We start from the raw sequence: 27,729 nt of genomic DNA on the forward strand, positions 1-27,729 counted from the left end.
TACAACCGAAAGTGCCGGCCATTCCCTCCCCCTACTGGGACGACGCTAACCCAAGGGCGCCATGGGTCTCCCCCGGTCGCGGCCGGCTATGACAGAGCCTGGATTGAACCAGGATCTCTAGAGGACAGCTAGCACTGCGATGCAGTGCCTTAGACCACTGCGCCCACTCGGGAGACAGAGCGACTTAAGCAGTTAGTAGTGCATAATTTAAATATTTTTTTCATATAGATATGTTTCTGTTACTAAATGTGTAGGAACCACAATCCTTTCTACAGACGTTGGTTTACAGTTTAATTCAAAGGGCTTTTATTGGGCATGGGAAACATGTTTACATTGCCAAAGCAAATGAAATAGATAATAAACAAAAAGAAATAAACAGAAATGAACCGTAAAATTAACTAAAAGTTTCAAAGGAATAGAGACATTTAAATGTATATTATGGCTATGTAGGTTTTAACAATGTGCAGCAGTTTCTCTTCACACTAATTACACTCATTCACCATGTAACGAATAGGGGGGGTGAGAGTTATACGTTGACATTGCTTCTTGAGTTCCTCCTCCTCCAATCAGTCTTTCAACACACAGTGAACTAGGCTTTGATCTACTAGGATTGGGGGTAGAATAGTGTGTGTGGTGTGTGTATGGAATGGAGTTTAGGGTGGTAGATAGTGTGTGTTGTGCCCCGATGATTAGCCTGGGTATATTACCAAGCCAGAAATCATAACACCCACTCTCATATGAAACTGAGTGGGTATTTTAATTCACAAAGAAAGAAAGGCTTTTATGCCATGCATACACCTACAAAAATATTGGTTTCTACCCTGTGTCCAACTTCTTCTTCTCTCACCATCCCTCTCTGTTCTCTTCTGAAATGCATCTATTGGAGAAACTGCCATGTTTCCGTTGTTGCAGTTTTGCCAACACATCCTTCGTCATCCCACCACAACATCAAACACAGTAACAGAGCGTACTCACGTCTCCTTTTTAGTAATACTATTATACTTGGGTGTAAAAATGAGGTGAATCACCTCGTGGATACACTGATAGACTGAGCGGTTATATCACATCAATAGAAAAAATAGATAGTTTGACAATCAATCAATCAAATGTATTTAAAGGATATATACAGTAAAGTGCTATAAGATACAAAATCCTAAAGAGAAAGTGATGCAGAAGTACAGTGGTAGGGAAAAACCCCTAGAAAGAGGAACTAGGAAGAAACCTAGAGAGGAACCAGTCTTGAGGGGCTTGGCCCAGTCCTCTTCTGACTTTGCTGGGTGGATGATCTTTATTTCTGATGCCTTAGTACAGGAGAGTAGTTGTGATTGGATGGATGTGTAGTGTAGGGATTGGTAATAGAAATTGGTCATGTGTTGAGTCTCAGTACACAGAGAGTGTGAGGTTGCAGAGCAGTGGAGCAGTCCCGGCGCAGGAGGCGGAGCTATGGGAGCCCTCAAAGAGATGCAGGACAAAGTACTGGACCTAGAGAAGGTGAAGAGAACACACCTGTGTGTGTGTGTGTGTGTGTGTGTGTGTGTGTGTGTGGTTGTATCCGTGTGTTCATATCTTCATCGTAGTTGTCAGAGGACACTTCTGCCTGATGAGAAAAGCAGCTGAATGAGTGAAGGGTGAAGCTCAGAGAGTGGAGACACTGCACTCCCTCAGAGAGATGCAGTGACACGGTGACCGAGCTCAACCAGCTGGCAGGTAAGTAACACACCACAGAGGTCGTACAGAGGGAACGGGAAGGCTTTAGAAGGGGAGAGCATAGTAAAGTTGACTAGAAGAACAGTGTTATGTAACAGTATCTGTCCCTTTCCTCGCAACCTGGGAAAGGGACCACTGCACACCCAACAAATTGAAGCATAGAATACTCCAAAAAGCACAGCCCCGGCAGAGCAAGGGAAACAACTACTTCAAGGTCTCAGAGCGAGTGATGTCACTGATTGAAACTCTACCAGCGCGCACCGCAAACTAGCTAGCCATTTCACACCGGTTACACTCACCCCCTTTGACCTCCTCCTTTTCCGCAGCAATCAGTGATCCAGGTCAACAGCATCAATGTAACAGTGTTGCTTCCGTCCCTCTCCTAGCCCCAACCTGGGTTTGAACCAGGGACCCTCTGCACACATTGACAACAGTCACCCTCGAAGCATCGTTACCCATCGCTCCACAAAAGCTGCGGCCCTGGCACAGCAATGGAAACGACTACTTCAAGGTCTCAGAGCGAGTGACGTCACCGCTAACTAGCTAGCCATTTCACACCGGTTACATTTAGTGGTAGGTAGATTAATAGAAGATCTACTAGTGAATCTACAAGATTACAGTGGAGTCATCACACCATTAAAGGATACATTCAGCAAACCTCTACTCTCTGTCACCACTCAGACATGAAAGTAAACCCAAAGATGTAAACCAGCAGGGGCACAAGAAAGAGAGAGATGGATGGAGAACCTATGCACCATGGTTGTGGCTCTCTAACCTGTTCTTCATCTCGGTTCCTCTCTCTCTCTCCCTCTCCAGCACCACATGTCAAAAAGCGGTGGGGTTGGAGGTCACTGGAAGGAATCCCCCAAGAAGAACGCCCTGAACGAGCTGCAGGACAAGCTGATGGGGGTGCGTCTGAGAGAGGCCCAGGCCCAGGCTGAACTCAGGGAGGTCAAACTCAAAGCCATACAGCTGGAGAGCCAGGTCAGTGGAGTAACACTATGGTGAAATACTTTAGCCTGATCTCAGATCTGTTTGTGCTCTTATTGATTTAGTCTGATACCAGGTCTGTTGCACGTAACAATGACCATAGGAGTTGGCAAGACGGCAGAAGCAGTTCTGGGACCAGCCTAGGGAAATGCATTGTGTTGGATCACATTTCTAATAGAGATTTTCATTAGGCCTAAATGACTAGGGGGTAATTCATACATCAAATACTGTGTGGAAATGATAGATAAATTCCAAGGACAAATAGTGTGACATTATACGACATTGTGAAAGAACAATGCAGTATAAAAGTGGTAAGGAAGATACATTTACTGTCATCTTTTTGATTTATGGAAAGTACCTCGCTCAGTGTTTTAACATTCAGTTCCACACTCATGTTTCTCACCCTGATGAGTGAGATGTTTGTTGTGGTGGATTATTCACAGCTCTATACAACAACATAGGCACACACACACACATTTCGTACAGTTCATCACTTTGGGTCGCAGGTTGGCATTTATTGGGATGACTCATGTACTGGAGGCAGCTCTGCAGAGGGGTCACTAGCTGGCACAGCCACAGTCATAAAAGCATATTTAAAACCTAACCTTAAATTAAGACTAAAAAGCTCATTTTTGTTTTCATTTTTGTTTATAATATAGCCAATTTTGACTTTGCAGCCTGCCCATCTAGTGGAAATCGCTCAGCTCTGCCTCCAGGACAAGATTCATCCCAATAAACGTTAACCTGCTTTTGGGCCTTTATGTAACTTGACAAACGTGTGCATAACTCAGTTTCACATAAATAATGCGTTGATTTCAACGGGTGATTTGCGTGTGTGGAAGTACAAGTTGTTCATTTCTCAAATTTGCTTTTTGTTACAAACTTCATTATTTCTTGTTGAAACACTTAGACAGAGGCAGACAACTAATATCATATACATTACATTTAAATACTTGTAATTTCACAGACGCTAATCCAGAGTGACTAATTACGCTTTCAGCCTTCTGACAGTGTCCCCACTCTCTCTTCACCTTCAGAACCAGATTCATGGCAAGCTGATTGGGCGCCATGAGGTGGAGAGCGCCGCCCTGCAGGAGAGGCTGCAGCAGCTGGCTGGCCAGAACAAGGGGCTGCAGGCCCAGCTCACCGAGATGAAGAGGAAACGGGCTGAGCTCGACTGCAAGGTGGGGGAGAGGCAGAGGATGGAGGTAGCCAATGGTAGCATTGATATGTGTGGGATAAGTGGGCTGCAAGGTAAGACGGGAGATGAAGATGCAGAAAGAGGGAGGGATGGATGGAAGTGGGAGGAGAGGGGGAGTGGAGAAGGTATGGGGAGGATGGAGGAAGGTAGTGGAATAAGTGGACTGACTGCCAGGTGAGAAGATGGTGGGAGGGAGAGAGGTGGGTAAAGGAGAGGGTGGGGGAAATGGAAGCAGTCAAGGGTGACATTGATAAGTGGGCTTTGTGTGTGAGGCTGCAATTCAAACAGACGCTATTGCACAACTAGATGGACTAGTGGCTTTCACTCAGGCTTTGCACCAGAGGTGATTTTTCTCATTCTGTATTTTCTTTTCTGTTCCACCACTCTCTTCCCTCTCTCTGTAGAGTAAAGAGGAGGTGATGGCGGTGCGCTTGCGGGAGGCTGACAGCATGGCTGCCATGGCTGAGCTCAGACAGAAGATAGCTGAGCTGGAGATACAGGTGGGGTGTTTGTATACAGATCTAAACTTGACTTCCATATTGACTGGATGTCATTGTCAAGTGTATTTAGATTTCTTCTGGGTGGTATGTGTGCATTGGAGAGATCGTCTTCCCTGCTTCTTTGGCGTTGACTGTTCGGTTGCGTACGTGAGTTTGTGTGTCTCATCCCCCTATCCCTGTGTCCTACAGAAGGAGGAGGGTCTGATCCAGGGTCAGCTGAACCACTCTGACTCCAGCCAGTATATCACCCAGCTTCGAGACCAGATCGGAGAGCTCAAGAACGAGGTCACACACACATTTAACATTTTAGTCATTTAGCAGACACTCTTATCCAGAGCAACTTGCAGTAGTGACTTCATACATTTGCATACTTTTTTTGGTTCTGGTCCCCTGTGTGAATGGAACCCACAACCCTGGCGTTGCAAGCGCAACGCTCTACCAACTGAGCCACACGGGACCACCCCCACACACACCAGTAAAAGCTCAAGTGTCTGGGGTTAGTTTAGCCTACATGTGAATCAGATCCCCTCATGCTTTTTGTATTTCTCTGAAATGATAGATGTTGGTCGCCACATGAAGCATGACATACTAGAATCTACCTTTCTTGCAATCAGGGAACACTGGCCTTCCTCTGTATGACATTTCCAACCACAGAACAGACATACCCCTTCAAAACCCCAGACCTCAGAAAGAGAGCGATGAATGCGTGTGAGAACTAGACAACACTGATTCTCACATGCTTAAAATTACACACACAAACACAGCTGAACCACGCTATACACTTGCTCATTCAGTGTGAGGCTGTGCGTGAGAAGGATGTCAGAGGAGGGAGTGATGAGACTGCCTTGCCCTTTTCTGTTCACTAGTTCTTAGAGTGCATACTGTAGGTTATATTCGTCATATGGAGCCTTTCCGTAAAGAGTACCGAAATATTCATGAAAAGTTGAAATTAGCAAGCAGTAATTTTCCGGTCTCAAAATTCCTAGCAATTCAACTGAGTTACTGTGTATTAAAATATGGTTCAAGTTTAGAAATGAGAAATTCACCTTCAGAAGGCTCAACAGGCATCTATTTAGCTAATTAATTCATGTTTTGGTATTGGACCGTATCATAACTAGAGATTCACATGTTTTTTTAGTAACTTGAAGTTATGATTTTAAAGTGCTTGTCATGCCAATGACTTTTGAATATTCTGATTTGTCCCTGAACAATATGATTCATTTCAACATAGTACAGTATTGATCCACTTCGGAAAGGGCTGAACTAGAATCAGATCTGTTTTTCCCAGCCAGCATAGTGTACATGATTGAGCTCTGCTGTACACCGAGACAGAAGAGGAAGAGGTGGGCGAGTGCCTAGTCATAGTGTTCCTATTGGTTAACCACTACCCTCCCCCTCCTACCAGCCTAACTCAATACAAATCTCAGAGTTTTCTGTAAGTACTGAATCAGTGTGGTATCTACACATGCACACACACATACGCTCACACAGACACACACATGTACTTGCTGAAGCGGAGACCGGCTGTGGCTTGTCACGCAAGGGACACCCACTACACGTAATTGATGCAGGTTTCATATGTGATCGACACACACACACACACACACACACACACACACACACACACACACACACACACACACACACACACACACACACATACACACACACACACACACACACACACACACACACACACACACACACACACACACACACTGGTGAAGTGGTTGGTGCTTCAGCAGGTTCTTTCATAGTAAAACAGACTTAAATCTGTACTGGCAGCTGAAAATCCACAGGCAATCTGACTTTCTGTAAAGCTTATCGACAGACCTTATCAACCTATTTATCAACTACCAGGTACTAGATTTAGAACACACCCACACACAGAGTTAAATCCTGTCTGATGTGCTCTCACCGCAGGCTACAACACCATACCAGGTTGCTATAGAAATGGGTCACTTTCCAACCAGTGTAGACCCTCTTCTCACCAACTGAAACACCATCAAAAGCCTTTCTTTGTGATATCAGTAATATCCTAGATGATTGTGATAATGATCTACGGGTATGAATGTCTTAAATATCCTTATTTCTTTCTCTTTTAGATCAGGCAGCTCCGCGGGCAGCGCTCCAAGTTCGCCCCTAGTTCCCGGGACGGGGGTGGGGGCTACCCGGACCTGTGTCTAGCTAGCCCCTCGTCGGCCGGAGGCGACTACCTGAGCTCGGATGAGGATCTGCTCCCCAGCCCCATCCCCCCAGACGCCATGTACCCCGCCCTGCCCCACCCCCACCCCTCGGCTAGGCTGGACAGCGAGGGCAGCACCGACAGTGAAGCTGAGGCCCACCCGGACCACCCCCACCACGGCCCCTCGCAGCAGCTCTACACTAGCATGGTGTGTGCTGAGGTCCTGGACAACTGAGCCATGGAGGTCCCTGGAACTCCCTGGTGCTGACCTAGACTACTGAAGATACAGTAGAGATACTGTACTCACCCCAAATGTACTGTACTACTGTTCTCATCCTAAACTACTGTAACCTGTAACAGACATACTCCCCTCCTTTGTGCTGGTGCCATGGTCTCTCCTCTCTTTGTAATTCTCTTCTCTCCATCTCCCCCTTTTACCTCTCTCTTCACTCCTCTCTCTCCTTCACTCTGATCGCTCTCTTTATCTCACTCGCTCTCCCTCAATCTCTTTCTCCTCTACATTCTCACCGGCAGACCATGTATTCCCTATGGGGGTATAGTCAATTCCCCTCTCCTGTCCTGTCCTTGCCATTAGTTTCCACACTGCACTCCGGACCCGAGTGGAAAAACATGTTACTTCAGTACGCTCGCTCACTGTGCAGCAAGCATATCCTATCCACACAGAAAGACAAGAAAATAAAAGGGACTGAAAATTGACACAAAAAAAGCTTTCAACTTTCAATACTCCAACCATACAGCAGTGACTATGAGATGCATAGGACATCGCTTTGATGAAATGATTCCCCTCAAATTGGAAGGACTTCAATATGGACTTGGGATCGGTGAAAGAGGAGATGGATGTCTTATTGGGCTTGACCCTGCTCGTACTGTACTGTCCCATGAGAGATGTGAAACATACTGTCTCCCTCCATCTCTTTCCTCCTCCTTTTCTCCCAGAAAAGTTGATCACCCTCTCGATCTCTCCTATTCTCTCTCTCTCTCTTTCTGTCATTCCATCATTCCAGGAAGACCCATTAGCCACCTACACTGCCTGTTAAAATAGAAACAACCCTCCACTGTAACCTCACAATACACACTCTTCAAAGAAATGGGAGGGAATGATGGAAGGATAGAGGTAGGAGAAGTAAGGTATGGACTTGTACACATCAATATCATAGGGATGTTACTAGATGACATCCCATGCATAGATGAATATTATCAATTTACCTTACTGAAATATGTATGTTGTGTCTCAATGCCTTGCAAATGAAACAAGGCAAGCGAATTACGATGGGTAATGTAAAAGAAAATCTCCACGTTGCCAAATCGTTGGTTTTCTTTCTGCTATTATTTATGTTATTATTTATTTTAATTTTTTTTTATATATCTATATAAATATATAGATACCGACGGCGGCCAAACTTGATATATACGTTGAGTTCCATCGGTCCTTTGTGCCAACTTGAATCCTAACGCTGAGGTGTCAACGGACGGGGTAATTAACGATGCATGTAAGAGACAGAACGAACACGCTGCTATGATTTTCCTTTTTTCTCCCAGTCTTTCTCCCAGGAATCAGTTGCGAGTGCAAAAACTACCGTGAATAAATTGTTGAATGGTTATGGCTATACTTTATAATGATGTCTCTACCTATGGCTTATGAAATACCCACATATATAGAACTCCTTTATAAAGGCATTTTTAAACCCTTAAGGCATTTTTAAACCCTAAGAGCATATATTAACCCACAAGTGTTTGTAAAAGGACAACAATGGCTCAGTCAATCATTCATTTTGTCTAATGGTGAGGCTAGAGTTTGACTAGTTTGGGACTGATTGGCATGTGTCCGTCAAAAGGCTGGGTGAGTGACGTGAAGGGGTTAATTTGAAGTTGTAAAAAAAAAAGAGAAAGCTATTTGTTGTTATTGACCGATCAGAGGCAATAAAAAAAATAAGATAAGTGTACGGATCAGATCATCATAAATACACTGCTCAAAAAATAAAGGGAACACTAAAATAACACATCCTAGATCTGAATGAATTAAATAATCTTATTAAATACTTTTTTCTTTACATAGTTGAATGTGCTGACAACAAAATCACACAAAAATTATCAATGGAAATCAAATGTATCAACCCATGGAGGTCTGGATTTGGAGTCACCCTCAAAATTAAAGTGGAAAACCACACTACAGGCTGATCCAACTTTGATGTAATGTCCTTAAAACAAGTCAAAATGAGGCTCAGTAGTGTGTGTGGCCTCCACGTGCCTGTATGACCTCCCTACAACGCCTGGGCATGCTCCTGATGAGGTGGCGGATGGTCTCCTGAGGGATCTCCTCCCAGACCTGGACTAAAGCATGATGTCCCAGATGTGCTCAATTGGATTCAGGTCTGGGGAACGGGCAGGCCAGTCCATAGCATCAATGCCTTCCTCTTGCAGGAACTGCTGACACACTCCAGCCACATGAGGTCTAGCATTGTCTTGCATTAGGAGGAACCCAGGGCCAACCGCACCAGCATATGGTCTCACAAGGGGTCTGAGGATCTCATCTCGGTACCTAATGGCAGTCAGGCTACCTCTGGCGAGCACATGGAGGGCTGTGCGGCACCCCAAAGAAATGCCACCCCACACCATGACTGACCCACCGCCAAACCGGTCATGCTGGAGGATGTTGCAGGCAGCAGAACGTTCTCCATGGCGTCTCCAGACTTTGTCACGTCTGTCACGTGCTCAGTGTGAACCTGCTTTCATCTGTGAAGAGCACAGGGCGCCAGTGGCGAATTTGCCAATCTTGGTGTTCTCTGGCAAATGCCAAACGTCTTGCACGGTGTTGGGCTGTAAGCACAACCGCCACCTGTGGATGTCGGGCCCTCATACCACCCTCATGGAGTCTGTTTCTGACCGTTTGAGCAGACACATGCACATTTGTGGCTTGCTGGAGGTCATTTTGCAGGGCTCTGGCAGTGCTCCTCCTGCTCCTCCTTGCACAAAGGCGGAGGTAGCAGTCCTGCTGCTGGGTTGTTGCCCTCCTACGGCCTCCTCCACGTCTCCTGATGTACCTGCCTGTCTCCTGGTAGCGCCTCCATGTTCTGGACACTACGCTGACAGACACAGCAAACCTTCTTGCCACAGCTCGCATTGATGTGCCATCCTGGATGAGCTGCACTACCTGAGCCACTTGTGTGGGTTGTAGACTCCGTCTCATGCTACCACTAGAGTGAAAGCAATGCCAGCATTCAAAAGTGACCAAAACATCAGCCAGGAAGCATAGGAACTGAGAAGTGGTCTGTGGTCACCACCTGCAAAACCAGTCCTTTATTGGGGGTGTCTTGCTAATTGCCTATAATTTCCACCTGTTGTCTATTCCATTTGCACAACAGCATGTGAAATGTATTGTCAATCAGTGTTGCTTCCTAAGTGGACAGTTTGATTTCACAGAAGTGTGATTGACTTGGAGTTACATTGTGTTGTTTAAGTGTTCCCTTTATTTTTTTGAGCAGTGTATAATTATCAAGTTGGACCAGGGTCATCACTCTTGTTTATGTCTCTGCTGTTCTCGTCTCAGTCATGGTAATGTATTATGTGTCAATACCTCTCCTTCCAGAACATCCAACTGTGACATCACTTCCTCTTTCTACTGCCTGTTACCAATAGGATTTAGGGATGGATGGAAACATTCAGTTGAATGTGTTTACTGAAAATGTCTGATTATCTGATGCATGCTGTTACTACAGCTTCAGATGGCTATAATGCACAGGTGTCAGACTGGAATCAGTATTTTGCCTAGTGTAAATACCTCATTGGCTAACTATGTGGCATATCATCCCAATTGTCTTGAATATATGACAAATGCTTGTTAGAATTAGCTTTAGCTCAGTCACTAGGAGTGGGGTGATGAATGCATCGGCTTGGTGTCATGTTTCCAAAGCATTCAAATATGTTGTTTGTATCAATGGGAGAGAGTTGATCATGGGAATCGATGATAGCCATCCAGAAAGAAGCTCCATGTAGTTGCTTTCCCAACGTCAAGGGGGAAAAGGGTTCCATACAAACTTCTTTAATATAGATGGAAGGAGCATTATCTTACTTCTGTGGCAGACACTTCACATATCACATTTATATATTCTTACAACAGTGGAAGCAAAACGTATGGAATATTATTGAATAATTCAGTATGACAACCTGAAAACGAAAGTATTTATATAAATATATCACAAGAACGATTGAGTTGATTTGCTGATGCAGACTGTAGAGGATGTGTGTAGTAATATATTCAAAAGGGTGTTATATAGATTCTAAGACAGATTCTAAACAGATTCTAGATATAGATTCTAACAGTCAGAATCTATATTTAAAGATTCTAGATATAGATTCTAAGATTAAAGATCTCCTCTTGACTTAAAGCAGTGAGTGCTGTCCTGGGAATATTGGAGTGGATGCTTGGAGTGCTTAGTGTAGCAAGCTAAGGCCCTGTCTCATGTCAGTATTGGTGAGCACCTGTAAAGGTTCTTGGTAGTATTGAGGTACTGTATGATGCTATGCCACCAAGCCTATGCATCCCAACTTTGTATCATGCTTTGTTTTCTTATGTTCAAATTATGCCATGTACTCAGATTTGTTGTGTACCTGGCTTTTGTCGCACAGTGATGATGGATGAAGGGGAACCTGTCACCAACTGCCGAAGAAATAAGGGAGCTCCTCCAATGGGGTTCCACCGCCATGTAGCCTATCTTTCGCTCACTCAAGTATTACAAATAACCACCTTTGAGGTTAAAAACCAGTGTAGCAGCTGAAATCACAGTTGTCTGTTGTAACATCCTGGACTAGTCAGTCAGTGCATTACTTTAGCAATAGGAGGGAGTTTGAATTCCATGTGTTGAGTCAACCTGCGGTAGAGTATAGTAGTCTTGGTCAGTGGTGGAAAAAGTACTTGAGTCATACTTGAGTAAAAGTAAAGATGCCTTAATAGAAAATTACTCAAGTAAAAGTGAGTCGCCCAGTAAAATACTACTTGAGTAAAAGTCTAAAAGTATTTGGTTTTAAATATACTTAAGTATCAAAAAAGTAAATGTAATTGCTAAAATATACTTAAGTATCAAAAGTAAAAGTAGAAATAATTTCAAATTCCCTACATTAAGCAAACCAGACATTTTCTTGCTTTTTTTAATGGTTAGCCAGGGGCACACTCCAACACTTAGACAATTTACAAACAAAGCATTTGTATTTAGTGAGTACATTTTCTTTAGGAATGTAGTGAAGTAAAAGTTGTCAAATATAAAAAGTAAAGTACAGATACCCCAAAAAACGACATAAGTAAAAATACTTTAAAGTACTACTTAAGTACTTTACACCACTGGTCTTGGTCAGACAGTGTCTAATTTTCACAAAGTATTGTGCACTCGCTCCACACTCGCATAACACCAGGGTTGGGGTCAGTTCCTTTTCAATTCAAAACAGATGCCACTTTTCAATTATTGACTTGGAATGACAATTAGTCTCCTGCGTTGACTGAGTTTAAACGGAATCGACCCCTCCAACCCTGCATAACACATCAAACACTATACAGCTGTTCAGAGATGGTGCTCGGATGTGGAGTTCCCCAGTGTCCGAACTATAACTGTTATAACTGTGACTAAAATACTTTTTGATACTGACTCCGAGGGCATCTTCATGTGTATTTGTCATCCATGTAGTTTTATGATTAGCGTTCGTATGGCTATTCTATGATCTGAACTAAGATCATGGCAAAGATCCTTGGGTGTTGCGAAGGGTAGGGTTCCATGTTTAAATCTTCTATAGTGCCATAATGTAGGTAGATTTATACATAGTATATAAATGACATGTATATCGAATGCAATTTTCATAGACAGTTCAGCATTTTCACTCTGGTTTAGGGTGGTGTTCACCAAAAACATCTCAGAAAGGTGAAGGCCACTGTTGAGCTAGGACTGAAGGATAAAAAAATATATATAACAATGTTAGAATGAAACTGGAACGCTTACAATGTACTGTACATGCCATTGTCTGTCTCAAAGAAGAAAAAAACTAATCATGGAGACTCCCCCTTATGGACTGTGTCCTCATGCATACCCTGGGTTGTATTCATTAGGGCACGCAATGTAAAATATTTTAAAACATTCTGCAACAGAAAATTAAAATTAGTGTTTCTTATTGGACAAGTCCATGAAGTTCCTCCCGGTTTCAGTCAGTTTTCTTCCGTTTGGTGCCTCATAAACACAACCCTGGTGTAGGACTTCTCTCGTATGTAACAGCAGGTCGGGATCCACTTTACGCCCTCCAACCTTGTTCACTCTCTCTTGCAATTCTACCAATGTGTTGTCAAGTATATTCATGACAGTAATAAAGATGATATTAATGACAATATTGTGAAAACATTTCAGTGTTCTGTTCTTGATGATGATTGATATAAAATAAACATTGACACTACACATTCTCAGATGCCATGTCGAGGTGGTACGGTGTTGTTGTGCTGACTCGAGTGTTGATTGTGTGCACCCCTGTCTTCATTTGGATGTAAAATCCATTGTAATCTTCCATTGATCCTGTTATCCTCTCTGTCCCTCTCTCTTATCTTTCTCCCCCGTTCTGCTCATCACAACATTGGTTTACCAGTTCATTACGGTTTGGGCTTTCCCTCTCCTCTCTCTCTGCTCTAACATCCATTTTGAAATCCCCCCTCCCCCCCGTCTCAACACTTTAGCTATGTGTGTTGACACTTTTTGCAGCACATTACTCAAGTGACCCCACCATCCTTCCCTCATCCAATTTCTTGTAACTTGGTTTTCTCTTGCCTCACTTCTACACATCTTCCTGTTTTGTGATCATGTGAATAGTTTTGATATAACAATGAAGTAGACTGATAGATTTGTATACCATCCTCAAGTCAAAGAGGACATTTGGTCATTTGAAAGTGAAGAGATCGAGTACATCTTGACTTGTTTGGTCCTATATACTGTATCAAAGCAGCGATGCGTGTGTTTTTGGGGCAACAGTAAGACCTGTTGCTCAGCAGTGGAGTCTGTCTGGTCTTTCTGAGGAAGCTCTGTGGTTGAGGTGGCTGCTGCTGAGTGGAGAGACATGTTCTTACCAGTCAGTATCATTGGGCTTCACTGAACTGAACACTACATCTCAGTGGCTGAATACAGCTTAGAGCTTAAATTTGAGCATGTAGATAGATTTTAACTTTAATGATACATGATTAGTTTACTAGTTGGAGATTCAGGAGTAAAGTTGACATTTTGGCATATCATATTTTTATTTTATTTAATTAAGAATTTGAGCCTGAATATATTTGTTCAGCCTATTTCTTGACGTGAAATGTTGACATTTGGATGCCTTTAAATAATGAGTTATCTGGTAAGATTGTATAAAAAGCTTTTTTGTAGTGAGATTGTCACATTTTCCATTGCTAGCCATAATGGCATAAATTACTTCTTGCAGTCTTTCCTGCAATTAAGATTAGGAGCTTGTTTTTGCTTTGTGCTTTTAGCAAATTATCATGTACAGTATCACCATCTTTAAAATCAATGCTCTTTTGTTATCTCACCAGGTTACTTGACTGAAGACATCAACAGGGCTAGCTGTTGGCAGAGATTTGTCATTCCTCTTTCATTAGGTGAGTTTTTACTGTACCAAATTAATTCAGCCAATGTGTTCAATCTAATCATCATCCATCTCCACCGGTGTATCTACATCCTATTTAGTTATGCTATTTCAAATGCCACCCTGTATCTGCAAAATTACACAGGATAAATATTTCCGGGTTTTATATAGCGATCCATTGGCCCTTGGGCAAAAGATTGAACTATTCTGCCTAGTAACATAGAATATAGAAAATGAGAAATATTTTATATCTGAAGTTTAGACCAGTATGAATCCAGCAAATGAAAATAAATAAAGTTTGGCTGTTTTGGGGAGCCTTATTGTCCCTAGTCCTTTCTCTCATTATGTATTCAATAATCTACCCTTTGCCACCTGTAAGGCCGTGCAGTCAGAGGAGAGATAGCTCACAGGGTGTGTCTGGAGTCGGGACAATACACAACGGTCTGCTGTGTTTATTTGAATTTGGGTCAATTCTAGTCAGTCAATCTCTTGACCTTCCCATCCCATTTGACTAGGATGAAAAGAGAAGTTGTAGCTGCTGTGGAATGGTTTCAAAAGACTGTGTGCTAGTATATGTTGCCACAATTTATGCAGCAATCCAACCAAGCTTAAGATAAATGAGTATGTGCAATGACTTGGCTAAGGCAATCTGTCTAGAGACGTCTCTGTAAATTGGACATTTTACATTTACATTTTAGTCATTTAGCAGACGCTCTTATCCAGAGCGACTTACAGTTAGTGCATACAGTATTTTAAATTTTTTCATACTGGCCCCCCGTGGGAATTGAACCCACAACCCTGGCGTTGCAAACGCCATGCTCTACCAACTGAGCTACATCCCTGAAGAGACATAACGGACATTTAATGCCAAATAAATTACCTCCTTTATGAATAGATAGGGAAAACTCAGCTGGAAAATACTTGGTACTTCCTTTCAACATATTTGAATGGATTTCATTATGGAGCTAGTTTTTATGGTTTAAAAATGTTGTCTTCATAATTTTTGTGTCAGCAAAACCCACAGCACTGTTCCTTTCGGAGTGGTTGTGTGACCAGGGCCTGTATTCATAAAGCATTTCAGAGTAGGTGTGCTGATCTAGGATCAGGTCCCCCCTGTCCCTGTTATCATATTCATAATGATCTGAAAAGGTAAAACTAATCCGAGATCAGCACTCATACTCTGAGAAGCTTTATGAACACGGCAGTGTAGTAATTTGACAGTGTAAGTCAAAGTACTGCTGCCACCTGCTGTATGTTGGTTGATATGAATAACACCTGGACTATGTCAATTTTCATGTACTCCATATTGCAGGGTCTTATACTTTCCTTCCATTAGATTGAGTCTACAAAACCCCCTGTGCCCCTGTTGCTTCTCGCATCCCCACCATGCCTCGTTCTTTCCTGGTGAGGAGGGGGGGCTCTCACCTTCTGCGCCCCAAAGCAGGTAGCCAATGCTTGGGCACGACTCTGGTGCCAGTGGGTCCCCCAGAAACAGATAAGAGGCAGTGGGGTACCCTTCTTCAGGGACAGCCGTCACCTAAGAGTGCAGTGTCTCTAGTGACACACAATGAGGCCTACTCACCACAGCCCTCTCCACCTCCAGCCCTCCACCCTGCCTCACATAGTCACCGTTACCTTCACCCCACTAGTCCCATGTCTTCAGGTAGGTGTTGAACACTGAGGCTCACCTAACACAAGCTCATGTACATCTGCCAGTTGTGTGTATTATTGTTCTCATAATCATTCATTATTATACAATGTTCATTTAAGCTAAGACTGAAACTGCAATATTTTTCAGACCTACTAGAGATCAGTGTTTGCTTGTTAGAAGGGGCTAATTAATGTAACTTATGAACCACCTGCTATTCTCCATCCTAAGATGGTAGAGCTGCACTGCACCACCACTCTACCTCCCCGTTCAACCCTGGCAGCCCTGCTGAGGAGGTGGGCTCTCCCCTCCTGGGGGAGACCCGATACAGAGACTGTCCCCAGATCAGTGACCACAGGACCACTGGGACTGAATGTCCATGGTGTGGAAAGGTTAGTGGATGATCCCAAGTCAGTTATGTTATTCTATTCCTCTGACAAGTGGTCATTGCCAATAATACTCTGTTCTTAATTGATTTACCTGTATACACTACCAGTCAAAAGTTTGGACACACCTACTAATTCAAGGGTTTTTCTTTATTTTTACATTGTAGAATAATATAGTGAAGACATCAAAACTATGAAATAACACATGGAATCATGTAGTAACCAAAAAGGTGTTAAACATATCAAAATATATTTTATATTTGAGATTCTTCAAATAGCCACCCTTTGCCTTGATGACAGCTTTGCACACTCTTGGCATTCTCTCAACCAGCTTCATGAGGTAGTCCCCTGGAATGCATTTCAATTAACAGGTGTGCCGCCGTAAAAGTTAATTTGTCGAATTTCTTTCAAATAAGCAAAGAGAAATGACAGTCCATCATTACTTTAAGACATGAAGGTCAGTCAATATGGAACATTTCAAGAACTTTGAACGTTTCTTCAAGTGCAGTCACAAAAACCATCAAGTGCTATGATGAAACTGGCTCTGATAAGGACCGCCACAGGAAAGGAAGACACAGAGTTACCTCTGCTGCAGAGGATAGGTTCAGAGTTACCAGCCTCAGAAATTGCAGGCCAAATAAATGCTTCAGATTTCAATATGCCATTTAGCAGACGTTTTTATCCAAAGCGACTTACAGTCATGCGTGCATACATTTTTACATATGGGTGGTCCCGGGATCGAACCCACTACTCTTCCGTTACAATCGCCATGCTCTACCAATTGAGCTACAAGTCACAGACATAAACATCAACTGTTCAGAGGGGACTGTGTGAATCAGGCCTTCATGGTCAAATTGCTGCAAAGAAACCACTACTAAAGGACACCAATAAGAAGAAGAGACCTGCTTGGGCCAAGAAACACGAGCAATGGGCATTAGGCCGGTGGAAATTTGTCCTTTGGTCTGGAGTCCAAATTGGAGATTTTTGGTTCCAACCGCGTGTCTTTGTGAGACGCAGTGTGGGTGAACGGATGATCTCCGCATGTGTAGTTCCCACTGTAAAGCATGGAGGAGGTGGTGTTATGGTGTGGGGGGTGCTTTGCTGGTGACACTGTGATTTATTTAGAATTCAAGGCACACTTAACTAGCATGGCTACCACAGCACTACGCCATCCCATCTGGTTTGGGCTTAGTGGGACTATCATTTGTTTTTCAACAGGACAATGACCCAACACACCTCCAGGCTGTGTAAGGGCTATTTTACCAAGAAGGAGAGTGATTGAGTGCTGCATCAGATGACCTGGCATCCACAATCCCCCGATCTCAACCCAATTGAGATGGTTTGGGATGAGTCGGACGGCAGAGTGAAGGAAAAGCAGCCAACAAGTGCTAAGCAAATGTGGGAACTCCTTCAAGACTGTTGGAAAAGCATTCCAGGTGAAGCTGGTTAAGAGAATGCCAAGAGTGTGTAAAGCTGTCAAGGCAAAGGGTGGCTATTTGAAGAATCTCAAATATAAAATATACATTTGATTTGTTTAACACTTTTTTGGTAACTACATGATTCCATGTGTGTTATTTCATAGTTGAGGTCTTCACTATTATGCTACAATGTAGAAAATAGTACAAATAAAGAAAAACCCTTGAATGAGTAGGTGTCCAAACTTTTGACTGGTACTGTAAATAAAGGTGAATTATTAAACGTCAATCCTACTCTCCATGAAAAAGGTTTGATATTAGTGGTAAGAGAAAGCTATGTTTGCTTCCATCATGGATAGTGAACAATTCTGGCTCATTGGAATACCAATGAGGGGGTTGGATAGACCTACACACAGCCTTTTTATTAACCAAAGGTCAAAGTGCAGCAACTGAAGTCTGACGTGCTTTGATTCTCTATTCTGTTTCTGACTGGAAGACCAGTGTGAGGATTAGATCAAATAAGAGGTCAATTATATTTACTGCACTCCTCTTCTGCAAATGACATTAAAGTGTTTGTTTTCTTTTCAGAGTTTCTTTTCTTTCTCCAGTCTGAGTCCCATGTCCACAAGTTCCATGGTGGCAGACACAAGCAGTCATCATCAGCACACACCAAAACTGACAGTCAGCCATATGGCTATAGGCCAGACCTGGGTTTGAGCTACAGGGTCAAGGTAGGAATAACACACCTAATGATGTCAATAAAGGTCTGGTGCCTGCCCCATTACTTGTATAATAAAGTGTTTTAAAGCAGGTTTGACCCCAACTCTGGTTCAAAGTAGATACCATGAAAGAAATGTTAGTGTATTGTGTATTATCAGCAGAATGTTTAAAGCCCCCATGCAGACTTTGTACTTTTATTTTTTAAATCACTGTATTCTAATAAATCACTGTTTATTTAATTAAAATAACTAAAATGTATTTATCATTTATTTTCCTGAGCCTCCTTTGGCCCTTGAAATTCTGTCTAATCGTGTGGGCACGTTAGGAAACAAATGTAAATATATTTACATACACAGCCCTGATTGGCTGATAGGATGGTCTAGCGCCCACCCCCTTACCCAGATGAACAGTCATTGGTCTATTATAAATCAGATCATCATTGTGACATCATGATGTGGGTTCTACTAAGCTATATGGAATTGTTTTAAGGTCATACCAAGGATCATTTAGCTATTTGATTTTGAATTTTAAGACTCGTTGAAGTATATATATTTTTTAAATATATATATATATAGCCTTACTGCTATTAGCCCATACAAACGCATTGAATAACAGATTCACTACATGGAACAACATATAGTCCCCAAAAAAATATCAAAAGGAAGTTTGTTCTGAAGTGTCTCTCCTATATGTGAGATATATAAGAAAGATCAGGAATGTTTTTTTTTACATGTATTTAACCCCATATTTTGGGCATTAAATAGTCTCCATATATACTTCCAATTTTTTCAACTGGTATCAGGGGACCTTCAGACGAGTCTTGTGAGGCCTGTGGGCATCCTAGAGCAAAACATGTACATGTTCGTGAGAGTCTCATCTTTCCATAGAGGGGTCAAAATAGTTCTCATGGTCTGACAAACACCGCTCTAGCTCTATCACCTTTCACCTCAGATGCGGAATTGCGACAGGCGGATGCGGTTGATTGAGACTTATCCAATGCAAAAAAAAAACGATCTCTATCTTAAAACAGACATTTTTTTAATGCTAATTAGATTTCCGCGGACATCGACTTTAGGGGGTTTTAAGGTTTTTATGCCAGTTATAAACTATATACAGGAAAACACACCACAATAAACCTTATACATGATTATATGGCCTATACTATATGACCTATATTCGTTTTTGTTTGGTGTAAAAAAATAAATAAAGATTAATTAAAACGTAATAAAAATAAATAAATAAATATATGGCCATGTGTTTCAGGAGCGTACGTATGGCTGTAAGGTGTGTGGGAAAGTGTTCAAGCGCGCCTCCACCCTGTCCACTCACCTGCTAATCCACTCTGACACACGGCCCTACCCCTGTCAATACTGTGGCAAAGGATTTCACCAGAAATCTGATATGAAAAAACACACCTTCATTCACACAGGTAAGTCGATATGTATTCTATGGAAATAGGGATCTTGTCTTTGTCAGTCACGTTCGAAACATATTAACTATTTTAAATATAAAAATAAAAAAAACATGTGAGTGGTAGGGGCATGTGGTGCCTGTTAAAAAATTGTAGTGACTACATGCCAGAGTACGGCGACGTGGGAAGTGATTTGGCCTTTAAAATAAATAAAACAGCCACCGCATGCCCCTATCACTCATTGATTTGGAATAAGTTAGCTGAAGTTTGTAGTGGCTGTTTTAATTAAAGAAACCTGAACCAAGCATTATATAGTTTTTCCTGGCCACTAGACTACCTTCAGGGTGAGGAACCATCTAAGATGAAGTTATAAAAGAGTGAACTTCCCCTTTAATACAGTATGTCCCCTCTGCTTTCCTATCCCAGGTGAGAAGCCCCATGTGTGCCAGGTGTGTGGCAAAGCCTTCAGCCAGAGCTCCAACCTCATCACCCACAGCCGTCAGCACAGTAGTAACCAGCCCTACCACTGCCTCTATGGCTTCCAGCGCAAACAGGACCTGAGACAAAACCAGGAGAACCACTGTACATAGAGCTTTAGACTAAGACCCTGGCAAAGAGCTGATCTGAGCTCAGTTTTCACAATTGGGAGAACCACAATGACGACAGCAACTCAGACACCCTCACATGGTCATAGCTGGCCCCAGTTATTTTTTTCATTATAAGGGGCACCACTGCACAAGCTAAACAGAAGCTGGGGATGGATGGAAGGGATGGATGCTTCACTCAAAATTCTAACATTTACCTTAACTGTAGTCGATTCCCGACTATATATATTTTGCCTACATATACAGTGGGGAAAAAAAGTTTTTAGTCAGCCACCAATTGTGCAAGTTCTCCCACTTAAAAAGATGAGAGAGGCCTGTAATTTTCATCATAGGTACACGTCAACTATGACAGACAAAATGAGAAAAAAAATTCCAGAAAATCACATTGTAGGATTTTTTATGAATTTATTTGCAAATTATGGTGGAAAATAAGTATTTGGTCAATAACAAAAGTTCTCAATACTTTGTTATATACACTTTGTTGGAAATGACACAGGTCAAACATTTTCTGTAAGTCTTCACAAGGTTTTCACACACTGTTGCTGGTATTTTGGCCCATTCCTCCATGCAGATCTCCTCTAGAGCAGTGATGTTTAGGGGCTGTCGCTGGGCAACACGGACTTTCAACTCCCTCCAAAGATTTTCTATGGGGTTGAGATCTGGAGACTGGCTAGGCCACTCCAGGACCTTGAAATGCTTCTTACGAAGCCACTCCTTCGTTGCCCGGGCGGTGTGTTTGGGATCATTGTCATGCTGAAAGACCCAGCCACGTTTCATCTTCAATGCCCCTTGCTGATGGAAGGAGGTTTTCACTCAAAATCTCACGATACATGGCCCCATTCATTCTTTCCTTTACACGGATCAGTCGTCCTGGTCCCTTTGCAGAAACACAGCCTCAAAGCATGATGTTTCCACCCCCCATGCTTCACAGTAGGTATGGTGTTCTTTGGATGCAACTCAGCATTCTTTGTCCTCCAAACACGACGAGTTGAGTTTTTACCAAAAAGTTCTATTTTGGTTTCATCTGACCATATGACATTCTCCCAATCCTCTTCTGGATCATCCAATTGCACTCTAGCAAACTTCAGATGGGCCTGGACATGTACTGGCTTAAGCAGGGGGACACGTCTGGCACTGCATGATTTGAGTCCCTGGCGGCGTAGTGTGTTACTGATGGTAGGCTTTGTTACTTTGGTCCCAGCTCTCTGCAGGTCATTCACTAGGTCCCCCCGTGTGGTTCTGGGATTTTTGCTCACCGTTCTTGTGATCATTTTGACCCCACGGGGTGAGATCTTGCGTGGAGCCCCAGATCGAGGGAGATTATCAGTGGTCTTGTATGTCTTCCATTTCCTAATAATTGCTGCCACAGTTGATTTCTTCAAACCAAGCTGCTTACCTATTGCAGATTCAGTCTTCCCGGCCTGGTGCAGGTCTACAATTTTGTTTCTGGTGTCCTTTGACAGCTCTTTGGTCTTGGCCATAGTGGAGTTTGGAGTGTGACTGTTTGAGGTTGTGGACAGGTGTCTTTTATACTGATAACAAGTTCAAACAGGTGCCATTAATACAGGTAACGAGTGGAGGACAGAGGAGCCTCTTAAAGAAGAAGTTACAGGTCTGTGAGAGCCAGAAATCTTGCTTGTTTGTAGGTGACCAAATACTTATTTTCCACCATCATTTGCAAATAAATTCATAAAAAATCCTACAATGTGATTTTCTGGAGAAAAAAATTCTCAATTTGTCTGTCATAGTTGACGTGTACCTATGATGAAAATTACAGGCCTCTCTCATCTTTTTAAGTGGGATAACTTGCACAATTGGTGGCTGACTAAATACTTTTTTCCCCCACTGTATATAGGACAGCATCCTCTAAGGTGCAGGGTTGCGGCTATTGATGGCTATTTAACAGTTTAATGGCCTTGAGATAGAAGCTGTTTTTCAGTCTCAGCTTTGATGCACCTGTACTAACCTCGCCCTCTGGATGATAGCAGGGTGAACAGGCCGTGGCTCGGGTGGTTGATGTCCTTGATTATCTTTTTGGCCTTCCTGTGACGTCGGGTGCTGTAGGTGTCCTAGAGGGCAGGCAGTGTGCCCCAAGTGATGCGTTTGGCAGACCGTACCACCTTCTGGAGAGCCCTGCGGTTGCGGGCAGTGCAGTTGCCGTACCAGGTGGTGATACAGTGAGGGAAAAAAGTATTTGATCCCCTGCTGATTTTGTACGTTTGCCCACTGACAAAGAAATGATCAGTCTATAATTTTAATGGTAGGTTTATTTGAACAGTGAGAGACAGAAAAACAACAAAAATTCCAGAAAAACGCATGTCAAAAATATTATACCAATGTATCTTCCTCATTGTCTGACCCATCCCGATGAGGACAAGGAGCCCAGTCGGGTACTGGGTACAAATCCGGAAGGTTTCCCTCTACGCTAACCTCCAATTGTTGCTGTTGAGCTTTGTAACCATGACAGGCCCATCCACCCCCAGGGACAACACGATACAGACATTAATATAATAATATAATAATAATAATATAATATGCCATTTAGCAGACGCTTTTATCCGAAGCGACTTACAGTCATGTGTGCATACATTTTTACGTATGGGTGGTCCCGGGGATCGAACCCACTACCCTGACGTTACAAGCGCCATGCTCTACCAATTGAGCTACAGAGGACCACATTCAGGATTTCCAAATGGGCAGTCCATTGGTCCTCCTTTAATATTACAGGGCTTTCCATATTCATTAACATACTGTCCTGGAGCTCCCTGAACAGGGTGTATTTCTTTGGTTGACTTATTAACAATTGTCTGTACAGTCATTTGCTTTACTTTGGTTTGGATCAAAAGTGATTTCAACAAAGGCAGTACACAACAAAATACCATTCCCATTACTACAAGTGCTATGCCTATCATGATTGCCATTTTTGTAAACATTGCTCCCCACTTTCCCAAAGTTAAGTCCATCCAATCCCAAGTGTGAGCATCATGCCCAGCATTGTCCTTAACTTCTTTTCGTAGTCCTTTGAGCTTAGTCATTGCTTCAGTGAATGAACCATCCGGAGCAGTATTATTATTGGGAATGAAGGTACAACATTCATCCCCAAACATAACACAAACTCCACCTTTTTCTGCCAACAGCCAGTTTAAAGCCTGCCTATTTTGCCATGTCATTCTACTTGTAGCCTGTACTTGCTCTCCCAGAGCTGTTAACGCAGAGTCTGTGTAATTAATAAACCTTTGTTGATTATAGTAAATATCATTGATCCATTCTAGGTTTTTGTTACTTGATATCCAGACAAATATTGATTGAAATCCTGCTTTAATTTAATCTCTTGCCTTATATTCATTTGGAATTCCTCTGGGTTGACCTATTGCATCTAAGTATACATTGGGGTCATGTTCATACGCTCTTTTTACCCTTTTATTATTGTCCTTGGTGTCCTGATTTGTTGTTTTTTCCACCTCCCATTCTGATATAACCACTTCCTGAAGCATTTGTACCCTAGCACATATTCCCTTCCATCCATTAGGCAAAGTGGCTCTAATTCTTTGTCCTCCACAAATCCAAAATAAATCTGCCACTGCCACCGATTGATCCTCATAAGGAGAGATCAGTGGCATTGCCAGTGTTTGCTTCTCACATTCCCCAGGGTCACCAGGCCCTCCACTAGTAGCTATCACTCCAGTGCTCGATCCCACCGCCTGATAAACTGCTCTGCGCAGAGTATCTGCATTCCAATACATATCATTATTTAGGTGCCATGTGGTCTCACACTTTCCCCTAAATTCTCCCAAATCATGCTCCCCATCCGTTTTGTTGTAGCATTCATAATCTTGATTATAATCTATACAATATTTTTCCGGTGCTTCCATTTTTCTGGGTTCTATTCTCACATCTAATTTTTTACACCACTCCCCCCATCCTGTTTGATTATAGTATTTGTGATGGTCAGGACTTCCTAAGAAGGATAAGCATTCTGCAGGGCAATAGGGTCTCTCTGATCTTTTGAGATGACAGAAGTTTCGTTTAAAGTCAGCACAGTCCCTGTGGCTAAGTAGACTTGGTATTACCATCAGTTCCTTTAAGGGAGAGGGGGAGCATACTAGACAATCCGTTTTCTTATTAATTACTTTAGCTGAATACTGTGCCAATCTGTACCAATCATTTTGTAATGCTCCCTCCAATAGTCTACTTAGTTTTGTTGGTGCTTTCATTATTTCCGGTATTACTGCTGGTGCTGAGCTATATTGTTTATTTTCCTGGTTTCCCCAATTAGTAAACGATTCCCATACATTTTGAAAGAACCCAGTTGATTCTGTTGTTTCTGAGTCTTCCTTCATTGCTTTAGTTGTTACAACAATGGACGGTCCTTGAGTGATTGCCATAGTTACATTGACTGTCTCTATTTCTCCTTCCTGTCTAGTTTGACGTGTGGGAACAAAAATAATTTTGATTGTTGTTATATTATTTCCTTCTGGCCACTTTGTGCTAACTAATTCCAAAACATATTTTGCATCATTTTCTTGTGTCAATTCCTCTAAGGTAATTTCCCAAGTAATGTTTCCTTTGTTAATTTCTATTAGACATCCATATTCATCCCAGATCGCCTCTCCCATTGTTTGATGATTAGTCCACCCACAAAGTGCTGTTTCTGGCATAGGTTTTACCCTTCGTATTGAAAAGGATCTTTGAGTTTCTTCAACTGTCCTTTCTTGGGCTGGAATAGAAATACTAGTTTGAGCTATCCCCAATGGTACATGCTTTTCTATTATATTCTTCAATCTAACTTTAGGGGCCAATTTCTTAAGCACTGATGGAATCATGAGATGTTTAGCTTGTTGTATATCTATTTACTTTTGGCTCAACTTCTACAACAATGATTTTTTAGGCATTTTATTTTAAATATTGCATATCCTTCAATCTGACATTTCCTCAATCTAGGCCATCCTATGTATGATACTTGTTCTTTATTCACAACAACAATTCTTCCAGGTTCAGTAAGGCTATCTCTAGAATATTGTATAGTTGTAGGCAGACTCACCACCATCTCTCCTTGATTAACTGCTATTACCGTTAAAGCAATTCCACAGTTCTTAAGTTGTTGGAGACCATGTGAGGGCAGAGAAGTCAACGGCTGAGGAGTCTCTTCCTTCACCGGTGGAGATGTCACCCCCCTCAATGGTAGAAAGGTCACTTTCTCCTCCTTCTCCTGTTGTCTCTCCATTCCCTGGGTCGCTGCTTGTGTTTGGGGCATCTGCCATAGTAGGTATCCTATTAGTAGTATTCCCCACATCATCAGACCCCACCACCCGACTCTCCGGATTTTCAGGAGGGAGTGCCTGCTGTTCTTCGACGTTGGCACTTGGACTCGTGCTTGCTTCTTCTTCTTGGACTCCATCTGGTGCCTCGGCAACCTCCGCTTCCTCATGGCTCACTGACGGCAGGCCGGTTCTCCTCGGGACCCTGGTACAGTGGTTCAGATGGTACCACGTTGTGCTTCCTTCCACCTGTATCGCCGTGGGCGTCGCTCGGGTCACCTTGTATGGTCTTTCTCTCCTGGGCTCGTTCCACTTTCTGCGAAACACTCGGATGTAGACTCGATCTTCTGGAATCACCGGCCCTGGCCGGTCCAGGTTCCGGTTCTCGCCCTTTTTCCTGGAGATAGATCACTTTATGTATAGCAGTTAGTTGTCTTACATATGCTTTAAGCTCCATCTCTAATTGTTCCAATGGTAGGGCCCTCTTAGAACTGGCACTGGCATGGGTCGACCCGTAAGCATTTCATGCGGGGTTAGATGCGTATTTCTGTTAGTTTGCATGCGATAACTCATCAGACTGACCAAATGATCAACCCAAACGAGACCGATAACCCACCCCACTTAACCACAATGAATGAACCACACCGACCCAAGCAGACCATCCACCCACTCGGACTGAGCAGATCTACTCTTACTTAAGCTATTTTCTATTTATTGCAACCCTTGAGGCTTTTTCATTTAACATGAAAAAGCTCCCAGTCTCTAATTTTCTGGTTCTTAAATTTGGAGAGACCATCTCTGGTCCCTGTTTTCAACCCCTGGCAACACTCGCCATTTATGTCGTAGAAATATTTGACTCAAAAGTAGTCAACTCAAAAATCTCTCTCAAGAAACTGGAGCTTGTGAATCCAAAAATTAGACTTTTGTCACGATCGTCGGATAAGTGATAAGTGAACATACTTTATTTTTGAATGATCACACGAAACAAAACAACAAACGATATGAAACGTGAAGTCCTTGGTTACAATACAAACCATACGGAACAAGATCCCACAACACACTGTGGAAAACAGGCTGCCTAAGTATGGTTCCCAATCAGAGATAACAAGCAATAGCTAATACATGTTGCTTCTGATTGAGAACCACACCGGCCAACATAGAAACAAATGAACTAGAATATAACCCTAGCACACAAAACACAGAAACAACACACCCTGGCTCAACATAACAGAGTCCCAGAGCCAGGGCGTGACAGTACTCCCCCCCCAAAGGCGCGGACTGCGACCGCGCCAAACATAAACCGAACAGGGGAGGGCCGGGTGGGCATTCCTCCTCGGAGGCGGTTCCGGCTCCGGGCTTGACCCCCACCCTCCAACAAACCCCCCAAAGCGCCCCTGGTCCGGTCTGGCCCTGCTGGCCGGAGCTGGACTGAACACTGGTGGAGTGGATTGCTCTAGCTCCGGAATGGAGCAGCTAACCGGTGCCGGACCAGGCACCGGTGGAACAGGCACGGGCTGTGCCGGACTTACGACGCGCACCACAGGCTTGGTGCGGGGACGGGCCGAACCGGGCTGACGAAGCGCACCACTGGCTTGGTGCGGGGAGCAGGAACAGGCCGGACCGGGCTGATGACCCGCACCACAGGCTTGGTGGGGGAGCAGGGACGGGCCGAACCGGGCTGACGAAGCGCACCACTGGCTTGGTGCGGGGAGCAGGAACGGGCCGGACCGGGCTGACGACGCGCACCACAGGCTTGGTGCGAGGGGCAGGAACATGCCGGACCGGGCTGGCGACGCGCACCACAGGCTCGGTGCGAGGGACAGGAACAAGCCGGACCGGGCTGACGACGCGCACCACAGGCTCGGTGCGAGGGACAGGAACAAGCCGGACCGTACTGGGGACACACACCACTGGCCCTACGCGGGGATCAGGAACGGACCGGACTGGCAACACACCCCAGTACCTCTCGCCGTGCCTCTACATTCTCCTTCCCCCTGGTCACCAGTGACTCCCGTAACCTGGCGGCCTCCTTTGCCAATCCGCTGAACCACTCTATCCCGGCCTCCTGCTGCCCCGT

The 27,729-nt window shown here is 43.4% G+C and overlaps 2 protein-coding genes across 2 annotated transcripts; both read left to right on the forward strand.

The window, feature by feature from the left end:
* The first annotated feature begins 2,141 nt into the window (after positions 1 to 2,141).
* LOC123488003 (EVI5-like protein) lies at positions 2,142 to 8,571 on the forward strand. Its single transcript, XM_045219028.1, has 5 exons — positions 2,142 to 2,691; positions 3,735 to 3,881; positions 4,303 to 4,398; positions 4,588 to 4,683; positions 6,504 to 8,571. Exons 1-5 carry the CDS (start codon positions 2,530 to 2,532, stop codon positions 6,816 to 6,818), a joined length of 816 nt encoding a protein of 271 aa, XP_045074963.1. The 5' UTR covers positions 2,142 to 2,529; the 3' UTR covers positions 6,819 to 8,571.
* Positions 8,572 to 15,083: 6,512 nt separating this feature from the next.
* LOC121532644 (zinc finger protein Gfi-1b) lies at positions 15,084 to 20,656 on the forward strand. The gene is made up of 5 exons (XM_045219029.1): positions 15,084 to 15,872; positions 16,089 to 16,249; positions 18,267 to 18,389; positions 19,642 to 19,807; positions 20,216 to 20,656. The coding sequence occupies exons 1-5, from the start codon at positions 15,596 to 15,598 to the stop codon at positions 20,377 to 20,379; spliced, it is 891 nt and encodes a 296-aa protein (XP_045074964.1). The 5' UTR covers positions 15,084 to 15,595; the 3' UTR covers positions 20,380 to 20,656.
* The last annotated feature ends 7,073 nt before the right edge of the window (positions 20,657 to 27,729 follow it).

The sequence above is a fragment of the Coregonus clupeaformis genome, unplaced genomic scaffold, assembly GCF_020615455.1.
Source record: "Coregonus clupeaformis isolate EN_2021a unplaced genomic scaffold, ASM2061545v1 scaf1987, whole genome shotgun sequence".
In the NCBI taxonomy this organism is placed as follows: domain Eukaryota; kingdom Metazoa; phylum Chordata; class Actinopteri; order Salmoniformes; family Salmonidae; genus Coregonus; species Coregonus clupeaformis.

Excerpts from the sequence above, each read along its gene's own strand:
- LOC123488003 (XM_045219028.1), top strand. The coding sequence starts at position 2,530 with ATGTCAAAAAGCGGTGGGGTTGGAGGTCACTGGAAGGAATCCCCCAAG. Across the intron at positions 2,692-3,734 it reads CCATACAGCTGGAGAGCCAG|AACCAGATTCATGGCAAGCT; the intron begins GTCAGTGGAGTA and ends CTTCACCTTCAG. Across the intron at positions 4,684-6,503 it reads TCGGAGAGCTCAAGAACGAG|ATCAGGCAGCTCCGCGGGCA; the intron begins GTCACACACACA and ends TTTCTCTTTTAG.
- LOC121532644 (XM_045219029.1), top strand. The coding sequence starts at position 15,596 with ATGCCTCGTTCTTTCCTGGTGAGGAGGGGGGGCTCTCACCTTCTGCGC. Across the intron at positions 18,390-19,641 it reads GTTTGAGCTACAGGGTCAAG|GAGCGTACGTATGGCTGTAA; the intron begins GTAGGAATAACA and ends CATGTGTTTCAG. Across the intron at positions 19,808-20,215 it reads ACACACCTTCATTCACACAG|GTGAGAAGCCCCATGTGTGC; the intron begins GTAAGTCGATAT and ends TTCCTATCCCAG.